Source organism: Leptinotarsa decemlineata, unplaced genomic scaffold, assembly GCF_025532065.1.
Source record: "Leptinotarsa decemlineata unplaced genomic scaffold, Ldec_3_MD MMD2_tig00026314_RagTag_RagTag, whole genome shotgun sequence".
NCBI classification, from domain to species: domain Eukaryota; kingdom Metazoa; phylum Arthropoda; class Insecta; order Coleoptera; family Chrysomelidae; genus Leptinotarsa; species Leptinotarsa decemlineata.
Genome location: NW_027412684.1, coordinates 12,668,023 through 12,685,906, shown reverse-complemented (window position 1 = coordinate 12,685,906; position 17,884 = coordinate 12,668,023). Strand labels below are relative to the sequence as shown.

Genomic DNA, 17,884 nt, shown 5'->3' with positions numbered 1-17,884 from the left:
ATATGTTACACTTTGACAAAGATGATTTCACTCCAAGTACGAAAAATATTTTGTATACAATAATAATAGTAATAAATTTATTGCCCATCAAGATAACAAAAAAAGATACAACAGAGAGAAAAATAAAAAACACTTTGTATTTGATGTGCAAATGGTTTTTGGTTCAGATCACAAATGTGCATTTGCATCTGCTGTTCCACTAATCCCGAAAATGTATGAAAATAAAATATTCTATTAGGGATGGAAGAGAAGAAAAGAAGTAAGAAAAAAAAGAAAAATGAAGGTAACATTTAGATATAGACATAAATGAATAGTTGAAACCTTTTTCAGGATTCTCGCAGCGGCATGCCGAACAGATGCTGCTTGAACATACTTTCAAAAACAGTTTCTGACATGTTAAAACAATTGTTTTTTCCATTTATGGAGATAGTTCATTGTGGAGGAGATATAGGAAAAAAATCGTTTGAATATTTCCTTTTTTAGGAAAAGGAATGTTTAACACTGTTTGTGAGGTTACGGACATCTGTTCCATAAGACAAAATGTTCATGTAAGTAGGGAGGATTCCTAAATTTAATTTTTTAACAGAATGTGCATGTTGCATGTAAACGTCTACAATTAAACATATTCAACCACTTCAAATCTGCTAATTTGTGTGAAATTCTGGACCTTTTTCTGATACCAAATATTAACCTGATGTAAGAGTTTTGATTTTTTTGTATGCGACACCTGTCATTCTTGTCTAAACATGAATTATAAACAGCGTCACAGTGGTTGAAATGAGGTAAAACAAATGAACCACATAGCATTTTCTTGACATCTACATCCAAATATTGTCTATGGGGATATATGAGTTTCAATGATGAATAAGCAATTTTAAGTTTGTAGGTTATATGTTCATGAAATCTTAGTTTATGATCTGAAATCAACCTCAAATTTTTTGAATGCGGTTGTAAAGAAACTGTTTTTTTTCTCAGAATTTTTCGTAGGTGGTCAGGGAAAATCAGACTGCTGCTCTTATAATATGGAACTTTTACTGATTCGGAGTGAAGTGAGTGAACAATATAGGGCACAATAATGGATGGTCAGTCACAAATATACAAACTATAGTTTTTTACTTCTTTCTTGATGCTATCACTTCCAAAGATAATAGCTACTGATTTGTTTGGATTGATTTTCAACATATGGTCAGTGGACACTTTTAAAATCGTATTTAGATCAAAATTCATATCGGTTACTGCTTGACGTATATCTGATATATACAAGGTGGTATGTACAAGACTTCAACTTCTTGATAAATGTGGCAGTATAGAGAGTATAGAAAAATAGGCCTAAAATTCTGCCTTGGGGCACTCCTGTTTAAACTTGACATGACAATGACATTGCTCCAAGTATTGAGTATTCTCAAATTCTACCATTTGCGGACGATTTAAAAATATTTAAAGTTATTTAAAAAGAAATTAATTGTCATCAACTTCAGAGTGATATCAATCATTGCAATTCCAATGGAATAGATCTGAACCTCAATAAATGCTTATTTATAAATTACAATAGAAATCATACTTCCATAGACTTTTCATACTCTATCAATTCATTAGACATAGAACGGGTATCTCAAATAAAAGACTTGGGGGTTTTATTGGATGATAAACTATCGTTTTCTCAACACATTATAATCATCTCCTTGAAAGCACGCAAGATGCTAGGTTAGGTACCTTTCAGTCAATGCCTTTAAAGTTCTCTACTGTGCATTTGTCCGTTCAATCTTGGAATATGCGTCGGTGGTATGGAACCCTCACTATCAAACTTATATTAATATGCTGAAAACGGTTCAACACAAATTTTTAAGATCTTTTGCATACAAATTAGGAATCCATGTAGACAATTATGACTATGATTATCCAGCCCTATGTTCATCTTTGAACATAACTACTCTGGTGAACAGAAGAATAGAAACTGGCTTATGCTTTTTGTTCAAGTTGCTAGCTGGTGAAGTTTATTCACGAGATCTCTTGTCTCACATTGATTTTAAAATTGATACCTCTGGTACTAGGTCAAATGACACCTTTCATAATAAACACCATTACCGTAACTATGGATTCCACAGCCCTTTATCAACAATGGTAAGGAATGCGAATAAAGGAGATTTGAACTACTTCGGCATACCCTATTCTACTTTCAGATGAGAATTAAAAAAGATGACATACACTTGGCCTTATGATGCTGTTTAAATGAGTGATCTCCTTATTCTCTTAAGAGTATATTAATGTGCAGTGAATGAATATATTATATGTATGTGTGTATTTATGTATTTATCTATATATATATATATATATATATATATATATATATATATATATATATATATATATATATATATATATATATATATATGTATAGATACAGACGTTGTGGAATTGGCCGCGGTGGTAGTGCGCCCGACTCACGATCGGAAGATCGTGGGTTCGATTCCCGCCTCGACCAGATATTTTTCTCGAGAGAATTCGTCTCTGTAGTGAAATTATGTTTTGTAGGTATACATATTCAGGACCGCAAATTTTATATTAACTCGTACAATGCTGTAATGGACATTACGTAAATAAATAAATAAATCTAAATAACTTCTCTCCAAGTTGAAGAAATATCATGAATCTGTTCTTTTTATAATCTATTATCTAGATAAGATGATATCACTGAACCCAAAAAAATGTAATATAGCACAAAGTATTTTATGACTGATGGTGTCAAATATTGACCTTAAATCATTAAAATTGGGTACTTATGATGCACTGTTTGGAACCTTTGGTGTAGTAATGAATATTACTGGAGTTTTTTCCCAACACCAAATCGTTATTTTTAACACCTCGACATGTGTTTCGATCACCAAGTGATCATCTTCAAAGAGGAAGATTAAACTGTTCTGATTAAACTAATCTTCCTCTTTGAAGATGATGACTTGGTGATCGAAACACGTGTCGAGGTGTTAAAAATAACGATTTGGTGTTTGGAAAAAATTCCAGTAGAATTGGGTAGTTGATTATATATATGTATTCCAAGGTGTTTAACCAGTCCCTCTTAAATGAATAATAAAAGCTCATCATTATGATAGATTGTAGAAATGAAATTAACCACGTAATTTTTTGAAGTTAATTGCACTTCATATGATTCAGCTTTCACTTCCACATGATCTAGCATTGTTTTCAAAATAACCCATTATTTCCTTCAACAATACAACTTCTACTACAGGAATTTTGAATTTTTTTTATAAGGTTCTTTGAAAGTTTTGTCTGTTTTAATGTCATGTGTTTTTGTAGCTCCATATCTCAATGAATATTTATTCTACTGTGTCATGATATACACTGGTTGATAGAGAATTTTATACTCTATACATTGATGCTGTTCATTTTTTTCTAAATTTGATTTTTTTTTGCCTCTTCAGCTTAATACTCTTCGATGTCGTTAAGCGATTCTCAACCAATTTTTCTTTACGAATTCAAATTGAACCAAAGCACTGTTATTGAACGCATGTTGCTATATTTCATTTGCTAAACAATTTTAATTTACAAGACCAAAATATATGCTCCTTAGATTTAAAATGCCTTTCTGTAGAACGAGGTAAATTTTTTAAATCGGAGTATCCTATTTTACACGACGTTTGGTATTCGATTTGTACGCAAAATAAAACACAGGGCCAACAAAAAAGTTTTTCTCGTTTAATGGAGCCGTTAACCAATCGCATTTATCGTACCAACTAATATTGAATCCTCGGTTTTGTGGATTATCTGACGCTTTAATTGAAATCAAATTTGGTTGAAGCCTTCCCAGAGTTTCAATAATGTGAAATTTATTATCACAAGATAAAGACTTAAAATTATTTGTCAGCAACCAATCGACTATATCGTCAGATTTTTTAATTTCGCCCAACTTATCCATAATAAATGGAAAAAAACTTACCGAAAACTGAAAACCTGAAAACACATTGAAATTGAAAAAAAAAACACATTTAAAATGTTACCAAAAAGCACTGCTATAATACAATACTACCTGTTTTATACACAAATAACAAATATTATCAAGAAACACTGAAACGATTTACGGAAACATTTTTCGCAGTCCCGGTCCGTCATGGCATCCCGTCCAAATAATTAAATCAAAAACAAACGCAGTCATACACTAACGAAGACCAACTGGAGGCTAGCCTCCTCTAACAGTATAATTTCTGCAACTGAAATTACAAATCGGGACGTATGTCGTTGGCTGGATCGGTCTCGCGGAGCTTGTGTTTTTTAAAGCGGTCGGAGGCTTGGCTCCCTTGCAACGTATCAACGTATGGCATTTATTATTTCGGGTTGATGGTTTCTCAGTTCTTCGTTCGTGGGTGGGCGGTGCGTTTGAGGTTTGTTGATGCAGGATACAGTGTGATACGTACTACGTAGTGGGTAATAGTGTTTTTTCGGGCATATTATGTATTTATATTAGAACTTGATGGTAAAGTAATGATACCCAAGCATTTTTAGAAAAAAATAATCATAATTATTTGTCAATATCTTTTAATTTGTTGCGATGAATAGTCTCAAATTTTATGGGGAGGCTAAGCCTCCTCTGATGAGCCGCCGCTGTTACTTTTCGAGGTCTGTCCTTTGCCTTTGCGCAACCAAAACGACCTTTTTTTGGAACGGATCGTCACGTCACGGATCTACAACAGGAGACGTTCAGGACAGTGGTTGGACACCGATGAGCCACTGAGGCACTTTCCAAAGGCAAAAACCCACCAAAAGAGACTACGGTTACTGTATGGTGGTCAGCAGCTGGTGTGATTCATTATAACTTTTTGCTACCGGTTCAGACCATTACAGCAGAGTGCTATTGTGAGGAAATCGATGAAGGGTACCAAGAATTGCACTGGTCAACAGAAGAGGTCCGATCCTGCTCCACGACAACGCCGTTCCGCACGTTTCGCAAATCACGGTCCGAAAATTAAGCGAATTGAGCGTCAAAGTTTTGTCTCACCCACCATATTCCCCAGACCTCTCGCCAACTGACTACTATCTTTTCGAATACTTCGGTTACTTTCTCGCCGGTAGAATCTTTGCCAATCAGGACGAGGCAATAACGGCCTTCGTCGATTTTATCGAATCCCGAGCACACAATTTTTAAGCTGATGGAATTCATCGACTTGTGTTACGTTGGCAAAAGTGCAGTGATTCAAATGACGCTTACTTTGATTGAATTGAATAAATATTCACTGAGATATTACAGTTTAAAGTAGACTCATGAAAACTGGCAAAACTCTTGAAACAACCTATTATTAAATTTAATGCTTCCTAGAAATGTCAACTTTGGCAATTCTTCATTTTTCTTGAAGATTGTAGATTGTACATCTCGAACACAAAGATGTGTAGATCATGCATAGAATTTTCTTTCAGATACGACCCCAAAGAAAACGATCCATCTCAAATAACCACTTTGAAATACGAGAATACTGAATTATACAGAACACATTCTTGTTTAATTTGTACTCCAATATTTTTAATGGAACTGAAACACTGGATAGAACTTGTTGATACTAATGAGATTTATTTTGATTTTCAATATAGAAGATTTACAAAACTGTGACACGTGTTCAGTTATACAACAGCTTTCTCAAGCGGGCTTTGATTAACTACTTTTAGATTGAAACATTGCTATGATCTACATTATTATCTGGTAAGAACATATTAAGTAAGAAGGAGCTATATAATGCCATTACGTGCTTCAAGCTGCCAAATGAAGTTAAAAAATTACAAGTGACAAAGTATTCCATGATTGTATTAAAAATATTTTTTTAGAAAGATGCTATTACAGTTACCAAGATCTTTTGACTGACAATCTCAAAAGCAATCAAAATCACAGTGGTCATGATTTTATTTAAGTTCGATGTTTGTAAATGGTGTGAAATGTTCACTAAAGTTGTGGGCTTTTACTGCAACTGACTTACCTTATATACCCAATTGTATAAAAAATTGTGAATAAACATTATTATCATTATTATTGAACTCAATTTTATCGTTCATTAGGTATTGAGAATTTTCGTATTTATTGATATCTAAACTTTAAAGAAGTTCAAGTTTGAATTCATGATTGAACTTGTTCTCCTCTGTAAGGAGGTGAGTAGCACAGAAGGGAGCTTTGACTTGACTTTATAGAAAATATGGAAATTATTAAATACAAAAATCTAATGAACGATCAGATTGAGTTAAATAATTTCCCCGTACTTGATATGAAGACATCTTTCATATAGAACTTTGAAAGATATGTGTGTTGAAACAACGCAAAAGTGGCTTCAGTAGTGGTGTTGCTGAATGTTGGAGAATAAAAAACTAATTCAGTTTTCATGTAAATAGTTTTACGTAATTGACTTCGTTTAGAAAATATTCATAATTGCTTAGTTTTTGTCAGTCGGAAGAATATTGTATACGTCATTTTCCAATGAAATCAATCATGTTTGTAATTATGTAGAATATCTCAGAACTGTATTTATATCAGCAAAACAAAGATAACCAAAAACTTTTTCTCTTGTAATCCGATATTCTGTTTATTGTTGAATAAAAGAAGGATGTACATTTATCATTGTTTGGTTGAAACATAAAAACACTTGGGGATCAAATGAGTCAACAACTTCTACGTTGGGGGCTTCGAAAATTGTTATGATGAACAATATCGCTGAATTGCGATAGTCAGCACAGTTGAAAGAACATCCGTTTCTGATCAACCAGGCTCTAAATAAGATAACATAGAAATTAAGGATATGGGATTGCTACATTTGTGGAACTAATCCAAATGAATATATGAAAAATTATTTGAAAAAAATGTTTGCCGATATCATATATCATATATATGCCAATGCATATGTTCGGAGACAACAAGCAGTTTCATTGTGTCTTGCTGTCTTTCCGGGTCTTTACCCTTCCACAATATAAAAAATAAATGAAGCTGAATCTATAGAAAATTTACTGAAGTACCTATAATATTGAGCAAATCGAAGAGTTCAATCAGTTAGTGGTTTTTTTGCACATTTATGTTGTCTCCAACTTCACCCACTATTATTGGAAGATTACTCGAAGGAAGAACAATATCTGAACATACAGAAAATGTGGTACCAGATAATTTTTAGGACCTACAGCTCCCAATCAAGCGTTCAATCCCTTTTGAACTACTTCTTTCAACCAAATATTTTAACAGAGGAAACCCTATAAACTCACCGACAGCAAGAGAAGATAGCAAAGTTCCCAAATGATCTGAAACTTACTTTAAAGTGTTTCCGGTACAACATTGAGTCCAAACAGCTTTTAAAAAACTTCAAAAATTTGTCTTTGAATGAAAAAATATCGCAAACAACTACGGTTATGGGCTTCACGCAACTAAATTCCACCCTCCTCCCTGAGTTGTGATTTCACTTTATCGTTGTCCCTAGAGACCACTACCAAAAATATGAAAAACGATGAATGTTACCTTGAAGAAAATCTGATATTTTAGCAAGACGGGCCTCCCCCCAATTATGGAAGCAATTTTTGGTTGAAAGGCTTGAACACTTTAACCAATCAACCGCTGTGTGAACCGGTGGTTCAAGCCGCAAGGCCGGGCGATCGATTTTCACTTCCTATCGTCCAGCCCGTGTTAGGAATCATACGTTGAAAGGCAAGACCTCGTTAGTCCTTAGCTCGCACAAGTTTTGACTTTTGATAGTTGTCGTTCGTAGGGAGGCGAGAGCTGGTTACCGAAACATAGAACAGACAGACCGTTGCTATATTATTTATGGAGGTGAACATACATTAGCTTTACGATTTATCCGAGATATACAATCCGTATTAGGTAATAGGACATGTACAATTTAATGAAGACAAATAAGACGAGTATCATAGCAAATTGAAAATCAAATTAATTCAAAATATGCTTTATTACCCCAAAATTAAACATCTTATTAGCAAAGTCTAGTAAAGTAAAACGTGTATACGGGATATTAAATTAACAAATACAAGCTATAAAATAAAGCTTAGAGACAAGAGAAGCGTATATGGACAGAACAATATTAACCCCAGCAGAAAGGATACAAATATAAGTACATGCTTATATGAATATTGAGTAAATGTAAATATATAATGCTACGTAATGAATATTGATAGTCATTTCCAAATGATTTCAAAAAATTGTTTAGACAAAGCTACGTGCCAATCACTCGTAGAGCCTTGGTAGAAATCGTCCACTCTATAATAGGGCCTCTCAACAAGGAATTCTTTTACTTTCTTTTTGAGTTTCTTTTATTATGTATTCGCCGTGAATTAATAGAAAGGTGATTAAATAACTTTATGCTATTGAAAATAATTAATTTTTATTGTTGTATTTATTTTATTTTTATCTTTGTTTTAACACATTGTAATAATTTTATATATAATTATTAATTAAAGTATGAAGTGGATTACAAAGATAGAATTTTGTGTAAGGGCTAGATTAGGTGTTGGAAGAGAAATGAAGTAAGACTGACGGACGTGTAGGTACTGTAAGTTTAGGTGGTATAAATTTGGTATATTTCCAAAATAAAAAGAAATATACCAATGTCAGAATTTTTTGATTTATAAATAAAGGGCGGCATGAATCCCTGTAGCTACGGATTTTTTTGTAGAAAGAATAGCATATTGAAACGAAACTGTGCATAATTTTCGCAGAAACAAATTCCATAACGTAAATAGGACTCAATTTGTGCAAAATACACTGATCTTGTAATAGTAGTATGTAACTCTCTTGCAACATCTCTCTCTCTCTGCATGACATCCTGCTGCTAGTTTTTTACTTAAGTAGCCTACATGGGATTCATATTTTAGATTTTCGTCAATGTAGAGCCCTAAAAATGTTTTTTTCCAAATTTTCAATTTTTATATTTTCCAAGTGTACTTCCCTTATGTTACATTTAAACGTGACGAAATTTGTTTTGTCGATGTTGAATTATGAAAGATTGGAATCGCACCACTCTTTCACCCTTCTTATGTCGACATTGATCAAGTAAATTTGAGGCGGTATTGCTATGCCAGAGGATAGTGTGGTCAGCAAAACATGTGAATTTACCACTTATGTCAACATGGACTGAGTCATTGACATAAATGAGAAACAACACCGGCCCCAAAACGGAACCTTGTGAGACCCCACTGCCAATGAACCGTTCTTCTGATGAAATTCCATCTAATAGAAGTGATGAATGAGGCATAGTAGAAGAAGCTATGAAACGAAAGTTTGTCGGACCGCTGTACACAGAATTCTAGGACATAATATAAATGGCACCCATGAAAAAAAATCAACTTATTTAAGAAATGAATGAGAATGGCAATGACCGCCGTTTATATTTTTGTAAAATGATGCTCGGAATAAATAATAAAATTAATTTTTCGGGGACCCGCAACTAAAAATTTAAAGAAGAAAGCGCTATTTCAAATCAAATTGAAATCTCTTTCAAAATACCCCTTTCTATTTGACAAAATAGGGCGATTACCGCCCCCATAAAGTAAAATAACTATGTTCCTAAAGTTATTTACAATGAAAACTGAAGGTCATTAATGTTGGAGAACACACTGAAATATATCGTATCATAAGTGCAGTTAAAAATTATTCAAACGATATATCTGGCACAAAAGTCATGCCAAACTATAGTGCCGTTTCAAAATTTTGGTCCAAGGTTTTGGTTTTTATAGAATATGACTGTTTTCGATTGGCGCCCTGTATAGATAAGTACCCCAAAAACCGTGTTCAGCAACTTCGTTCAGTAAAAACAAATTAAAATGAACTGTTTCAAACAAAAAAACACGACCTTTCTTTTTGTCTTCAACCATGCTAACCTTCCATTGGAATTTCACACCTAGTACACCGTGCTAAAAGTCGATATTTCGGACGGATGCGCAATTGCTAGTTACGCCGCCGTGATGTTTTGATACACAATTTGCATCACATTGCAACCTGCATTCGAAGTGCGTGATTCAGTTGGGGTCAATCAATAATAAACAAAGTCGACATAGCAGAGGTGTTAGGACAGTTCTATAACTGGAATAGTCAATTACAGGTTCGACTGAAGTGTATCTGTTGTCAATTCATCAACGACAATTAATCGACTAAGATGACCTCCCAAGTGCGGCAGAATTTCGAAAAAGATTGCGAGAATGCGATTAACGATCAAATTAATGTTGAGCTGAATGCCAGCTATGTCTACATGGCCATGGTAAATATAATACTTGTTTACTTGCAGTGTTTTTTGTTGAAATATAACATATTTATTTTTTGGAGAAATAACATCTAAGAATGATTAAGGATTATAAGTATTTTGATGAGTTATATTTTTCATTTACAATCGTGTGGAAACTTGATGGTTAAATTATAAAAATTTGAACATTTCTCTTTTTCAATTATTTCCATGGGACAAAGAGAGAGTCGCAAATAATATATGTTTACTGTTAGAACAATCCTTTTTTCAATTGTGTATACTTTGCTTTTTGTGTTTTGATATTTTATGACATATTTGATTCAATATTCAAAATAGACATGATAATACGTCGTCACTAACATTCAGTTAGGTATATATGAAAAGGATAGTTCATATTTGATATGGAAAAATAATAATTTTTCAGGAGAGAGCTCGTGGTCTGTTCAAAAAATAAGGAGAATTTCTCAAAAACATTCTGTTTTGTCCCCTTCAAAGTAGTCCCTTTCAGACATAGCGTTTTTTTCAATCTTCCAAGCAGTTCTGATATGCATTTTTCGGTATGTCCTTGAGCTTTTCCAGCGATTCCGGTTTTATCTCTTCAATCGTCACAAAATGCCGCCTTTTCATGGGGCTCTTGGTTACAGAAAAAAGTCGCACAGGGCAAAATCTGGTGAATACGGTGGCTGAGGCATGATAACAGTTTTGTTTTTGTCCAAAAAATTGCGAACAAACAATGACGAGTTAGCAGGTGCATTATCGTGATACCAAAGCCATTAATTGTGTTTGCTTCGTATTGCTCCTTGCAAGCGATGCATAACTTCAAGATAATACACCTAATTGACCGTGTGACCACGTGTCAAGAACTCCTGATGCACTATGCCACAGTAATCGAAGAAAACAGTGAGCTAAACCTTGACATTTGATGGAACCTGGCGTGGTTTTTTTGGTCATGGTTCTTCCCGGCTCTCATATACTTATGATTCATCAGGTATGACCTTTTTAGAAAATATGGACCGCCGTTGACGTTTTTCAACAATTCCTGAGCGATACTCATGCGACGGTTTTATGGGCAAAATTCAGCAATTTTGGAACTAACTTCGCTGCCACTGGCTTCATGCCCGAAATTTACGAAAAAATTGCATGACATGAGCCAACCGATATGTGGACATCCTCAGCAACTTCTATGATTCGACGATTCACCATAACAAGTTTCGTCACTTCCTCAACATTTGCCGTCCAGGGCGAGCGTCGTCATTCACATCTTCTGACTTTGAAAAGCTTTGTGATTGTACTTTGATTCAAAGTACAATCACCGTATGTCACTGTCAACATATCAAGTGTTTTTTGAGCGCTAAATTCCTTTTTTACACAAAATTTGATGCAAATTCTTCTTTGTCCATTTTTTCTCTTGATTAATAAACACTTATTTCAGAATAATAGAACAGAAAAGTTTTCTTACTGACGAGACAGTTCCTTACCATCAAAGGTAATTTGGCCCACTATTTTAACGGTACCAGCAACATTAACCAATTTGTAAGTTTTGTGATTCCAATTCATCTATAATTGAATTACTATATCAACATTAAGGAAAGGTAAATGTTAACAGCATTTCTGGTGTTCGATTTGATGAATTTCTACTACTTATTCTTCAAAGCAAGAGGTTAGGAATGTTCTATTCTGATGATAATTCATTAAGGAATTACTCTCATTTACTTATTTTCTCCATCAGTCAATGAATTTATATCTGTTATAAATTTAGATAAAAAGAAAAATTCAATGTTTTCAAGTTATCAAAACAAATTGTTGATTGTTTTGCTAAAATATAAGCAATTATACTGTTATCTTCTTCAAATGCGAATCATGCTTGATAAAAGTTTAAAAATAAATATGTTTTCTGAATAATATCTGTGAGGATAGGTATTGTAACTTTTATGTTCATATGTCAAAATGTTACTCAAGAGAAGTTATTCAGGTTGAGAAATTATGGTTTTAAACAAAATTTCAGGGAGATTCATCTACTTTTATTTTTGAATTTCAAGCAAAATACACTGTACCAACCCACAAGAAAATTCACAATATCTAATAAAAACATTGCTTTACCTATAATATATTTATTCAAAGTACTTTTCAGTATTGTCCGCGATGGCTTGGTGAATAAAACAATTAATCATACTGAACCTCAAAAAAATGCCCATTCACTCAAAGTATAGAGCTATTATTTCCCATTCTGAACTTTTCCCAGTAATGCTCTGACATATCATGAACAGAGAGAATACATCAGCTGAAAATAAAATGGTTTTTGCTTCATTATAATGGCAACTGGTGACAAACTGAAAATATTCACATGAGTATCATTTCAAGTAATTAATGTTTTTACTAATATTCGAATATTTTGTTAAGACTGTAAGGGAGCTCCACCCGAACATTTTTTTGAAGAAAAAATGTTTTATTCTTTTTCTATGATGTGACATTAAAAACTACATATGACCCTCAGTTTTTACGTTTGTATTACCAATCCCCATTTTTCAATAGCCATTTTAGTAATTTAATCATTTTTAACCTTGATCATAGTTCAGTTATTTCCGCCAGGCGTCTACGGGTTCAATTCTCACACTCAGTAAACAGCAGGCAGTTAGGGATGAGAACGAAGCCGTTCTCCTATCTCTCTCACACACCCAGCCTTCTCTCACTCCCTACACAGTTTTCGGCCACTATTATTGTTTAACCATCGAGCGTAGATACAGTTTGTGATATCACCGAAGCTGTGATTTGTCCAACAGAGTTTTTGAACTTATTGAATTTGTTAGGCATGCCACCGCATAATTTACAACTGAAGGTTGTAACTGTAACACGGCTGTACAACGGCACGCGATTAGTCATTGACAAATTAATGAGAAAAACTTTGTCGAAATGGCAAGTTCCGAGGTAAACATATATTAATATCACGAATCCCTAATACACCTACAGATGTGCCAAGTCATTTCAAACGTGTGCAATTTATAAATAGATTGGCATTTGCAATGACTATTAATAAGCCCCAAGGCCAAACAATGTCCGTTTGTGGCTTGGATTTGAGCACACACGGACATACATGTCATGCTCTCGAGTGGGCAAACCATCTAGTTTGTTTGTGTTAGCTAAACGTGGACTAACGGGATAAAGTATTTATATTATTTGTAAGTGTTGTTGTTCTGACACACACACTTACAATGAGTTGGTTATTATTTTCTACCCTAGAAAAAATATATGTGGCGAAACAACGTTTGCTGGGTCAGCTAGTGATATATTCAAAATATAACTTTATCAGTGAGAACTTTTTCTTGGCAACAAACTAGTGGCGATAACGCTTCATCACTTCTACTCTTTTGTCGATTCTTTTGAAATTTAAGAAGACTGTGATAACTGGATTAGTAGGATCGATAGAAAACTCAAAAACCTCAAAGATACTCGAGGTTCCCAGAGAACCACAGTAATGTTGAAGTGAAAGCTGCAGAGGAAGACAGAATTTTTGACTTTAAGGACCAAATTTGGGAGCCCGTTTATATTTGATATGGTTTGGGTTTTCTGTCAATCCCAAAGATGGCGTCTCAAGGGTAGGTGTCACCGTCTTTTCCTACTCAGGTTTTTTTTGTTTAGTACAGAAATGTAATATTCTTGACCTGAGTAGTACCACTAATGAGATCTCTACCATATCAAAACAGCAAGGTCTCGAAAAGGATCATGAATTCAATACTTTTGGTCTTTGGAGTGATCTGCACCATGTGACTCCATGAAAACTTCACGAAATATCCATTTATCTTTAGGCATACCACTTCTACAGAGACGACGTAGCTCTGATGGGTTTCCACAAATATTTTAAAGAAGCATCAGAAGAAGAAAGAGAGCATGCTTACAAACTGATGGAATACTTGAACAAAAGAGGAGGACGTTTGATTTTGAAAGACATTAAGGCACCAGAAAAGCAAGAGTGGGAGTCAGCTCAAGCTGCCATGATTGATGCTCTCAAATTAGAGAAGGAAGTTAATGAGGTGAGTTAGCGTTAAAGATTCTCAGTAGTCCAGAGAAATCGGAAAAGAGTGTTGTGTATTCGAAATAAATCGAACTTTTACATCTTCCAATAAACTTTCTTATTAGTCAGTGGGCTATGCTTGAAGACGGGCAGTAAACAAATCTAAAGAAATGAACTTTGAATGTTCAAGCCCGTCTCGGATATATCTACACAGTAGGTTGAATGGACTGACGCCTATCAGAAAACAACTACTACTCTGGCTAATACCACGAACGGCGTTGGATTATATCCGACAGGCGTCAGTGCAGGAACCTTCACAGAAAATTTCCTGAATATGCAATTGGCAATACAACTGAAACTTAACTTATAAGACGAGGAATGAAATACTCTGAAAGAATTTCGATTTTCAATTATGGAATATTATTGATTTTAGGTCGATGATGATACTATTTTGCACTGACGAGTGGCTAAGGAGCCCGAAACCGGTCTGCAAGTCTGCCCGTTCCAAAATTGAAGGTCGACTCTTTCAGTTGTATTGCCAATTGCATATGCAGGAAATTTTCTGTGAAGATTCCTGCACTGACATCTGTCGGATATAATTCAAAGCCGTTCGTGGTATTTGCCAGTGGAGTAGTTGTTTTCTGATAGGCCAGTCAATTCAACCTACTGTGTTGATGTATAGCATGTTGATATATCTCTAAAGATAAACTGTTGAATTGTCCACCATATAGTGGATAATTTGATCTCGAATCAGGAAATACTTACCTTAAACAACTTCAATTTCCGGGAATAAACGGCTTTTTACTTTAGAGATCAAAGACATTTTATTTAAATTGACACGCACGTGCTTTGTGGGCTACACTTGTTATCAAATATGTCAATTGACAGTATTTGTTATTTAAAAAATGAGAGAATAAAATTTAGATGGTTGAACGTGATAGAATGGAACTTTTGTTCTAAATGTTTTGTCTGCTACTGCGGTGGACATCTTCAGTGGTATATGTGTTGACTGCGAAGACAACGACTATTTCTCGAAGTCTCAGTAATGCCGAAATTAAGGTGTTGGAAAAGCGAAGACAGTAATCAATGTACTTCTTAAATATATAGTAAAACAGATTTGATTTTTGAAATTTATATATCAAAATTTGACCTAGTACAAAACATTTATGTAATCAAGTGAAGAGTATATTTACTCACAAGTAATTCCAACCTATTAAACAGTCCTACGAAGTCTTATAACTGTACAACTGCACTAAATTTGAAACAGTTGTTCATGTTTTCACAAATATTTTGTCAGATTTAGTTGACGCAAAAGATCAGGAATTAAAATTTTGCCGCCTTTTTCAAGAGGGGAGAAATTTTAAAAATTATGAAATTCAGTAACAAAATTACAGAAGTGAAAGAATATAAAAGAAATATTTTTTCAATTCTGCATTCTAATCATAAAAGTGATCTCACTGTGGAAACTATTGATAATATTAAAGCATTTTTACTATTATCAAACAAAATAAATTAAAACACATTTGAAACAAAAGTACACTGAATTATCATTAAATTAGAGAACACCTTTTGATTAGCGATAATTTATGGTGACAGTTTATTATTTTACTTTTCCATATTCGATGCTATTTTGAAAATATTTGTTTTAAATATATATTTTCCCCCTTGCCTCAGAATCCACCTCAAAATTATATTTTTTTATTATCTCTCGTTTGAGAAAAAAAACCTTTAGCAGTTGTTGAAATTGGAGTTGTTTTTAAATTGGAAGGGGTATATTTTTGGGAGAGAATGGTTTTTTGGCTTTCTACTTCTCCATTTCTATACAAAAAAATGGGATTCATCCAAAGAAATGAAGAAATCAATCGATTTCAGAATAGGTAAACTTTCAACAAAGATGTGAAGATCATGCAAAGAAGTAACTTTCAGACCTCTCGAAAGACAACTTTCATACAAACATTGAATTACACAAAAATGCTTTTGAAACAACTCTTTGTATATGAACATTGAATTATACAAAAACAATTTTTCATATTCCTACTCCAAACTTTCGTTATGGATTTGATTCAGATACCATTCACAGGATTGTTACACAATGTCGCATATGAAAGAAGTACCTAATACTTGACTTACATGGAACACTTTTGTGTAATTCAATGTTTATATGAAAGTCGTTTCAAAGTCTTTTTCTTCCAGTTTGTGTCTGAAAGTTACCTCTTTGCATTACCTCTTTCTTTGGAAGATTCCCACTTTTTTCTGTATAAAGATGGAGTTGTTTTTGTTTTGAAAAATTATTGTGAATGTGAATAAAGGACTTTTTAGGGCTTTTATTGCAGCACAATATAAAACAATTATTTTAATATAACGGTAAAAAATTATTCAATCACTTACCAAATGAGATTAAAATTTTAGATAGCAAAAAACAATTCAAAAGTACCGTAAAAAAACTTCTATTGACGAATGCTTTTTACTCATTAGATTAATTCTACTGTATGAACTTTTAATGTGTGAAATTCGACTTCATTATACATTATTATTCAATGTGTTTCATTGATAGTTATACATTATTTATATTGAACTTCATTTTTTATTTATATCTGTTTGTTGTTAATATTCGTACAAACCAATTTTTTATTGTGACAATTTCAATATTTTATGTACATGCATTGTATAATTGCACATGTTGTTGTTGATATGTTTTAGAGTTTTATAATTACTATCAGTTTTTCTATCTTACTATTTATCATATCGATAGATATCTAAAGGTGATTGTTGTGTTGTTTTGTGTTTTTATTTTGTAAACGACTTTGTCAATGAGAATTATGTTCTTTAGACAATAAAGTATATTTTGATTTGATTTTGGATAGAACGTGTGCCATCACCTACTACTAAAGAGTGAGCACTATGAAATTCATAAAATAAAAACAACTATTTCCATTTAATAACCTATCAATTCAAACTAGGCAATTCAATTATGTTAGTAATTATGCAAGATCTTTTTTGTAATTAACGAAATGAATAATAAAAAAATAGTTACTTTTTTAAAGTCATTTAGAATAATGAAAAGTAGTGTAAAAAATGTAAATTTTTTTCAGCGTTTACTCACGTTACACAGCGTTGCCTCAGACCATAAAGATGCAAATTTGTGTGACTTCCTCGAGACACACTACCTGCAGGAACAAGTCGATGCAATTAAGGAAATCGGCGATCATATTACAAATCTGAAACGAGTGGGAGAGGGACTGGGTGTTTTCATGTTTGATCAAAAACTGCATGATTGAAAACTCATATGCCTAGATTAAGATAAGAAGCAATTTATTGTATACTCATATAAATTATACACTGTAATTTCAAATAAAAAGTTCTATATAGTTACTGACCATCTTTATAACCTTTCATGAGCCTTTTTCAATTGAAAGGGGTATATTTTTGAGACTTTATTTTTGTAAAAAAAAGCGTTTTGGTTTTCTACTCCCCATCTTTTTACAAACAATTGCGGAAAACTTCCAACGGAAGAAGAAAGTAACCAAGTTCCATATAAACTCCTCACAAAGATGTGCAGATCATGTATAGAAGTTACTTCCAATTCCCTAACGATCATTTGGAGTACAAACTAAATGGTAAAAAGTGATTTTCATATAATTCAAGGTTCATGAAA

At 33.4% G+C, this 17,884-nt stretch overlaps 1 protein-coding gene across 1 annotated transcript; it reads left to right on the top strand.

Moving 5' to 3' along the window:
• The first annotated feature begins 9,872 nt into the window (after positions 1 to 9,872).
• Positions 9,873 to 17,597, top strand: LOC111503097 (Ferritin 3 heavy chain homologue). Its single transcript, XM_023157320.2, has 3 exons — positions 9,873 to 10,238; positions 14,024 to 14,248; positions 17,322 to 17,597. The coding sequence occupies exons 1-3, from the start codon at positions 10,137 to 10,139 to the stop codon at positions 17,505 to 17,507; spliced, it is 513 nt and encodes a 170-aa protein (XP_023013088.1). The 5' UTR covers positions 9,873 to 10,136; the 3' UTR covers positions 17,508 to 17,597.
• The last annotated feature ends 287 nt before the right edge of the window (positions 17,598 to 17,884 follow it).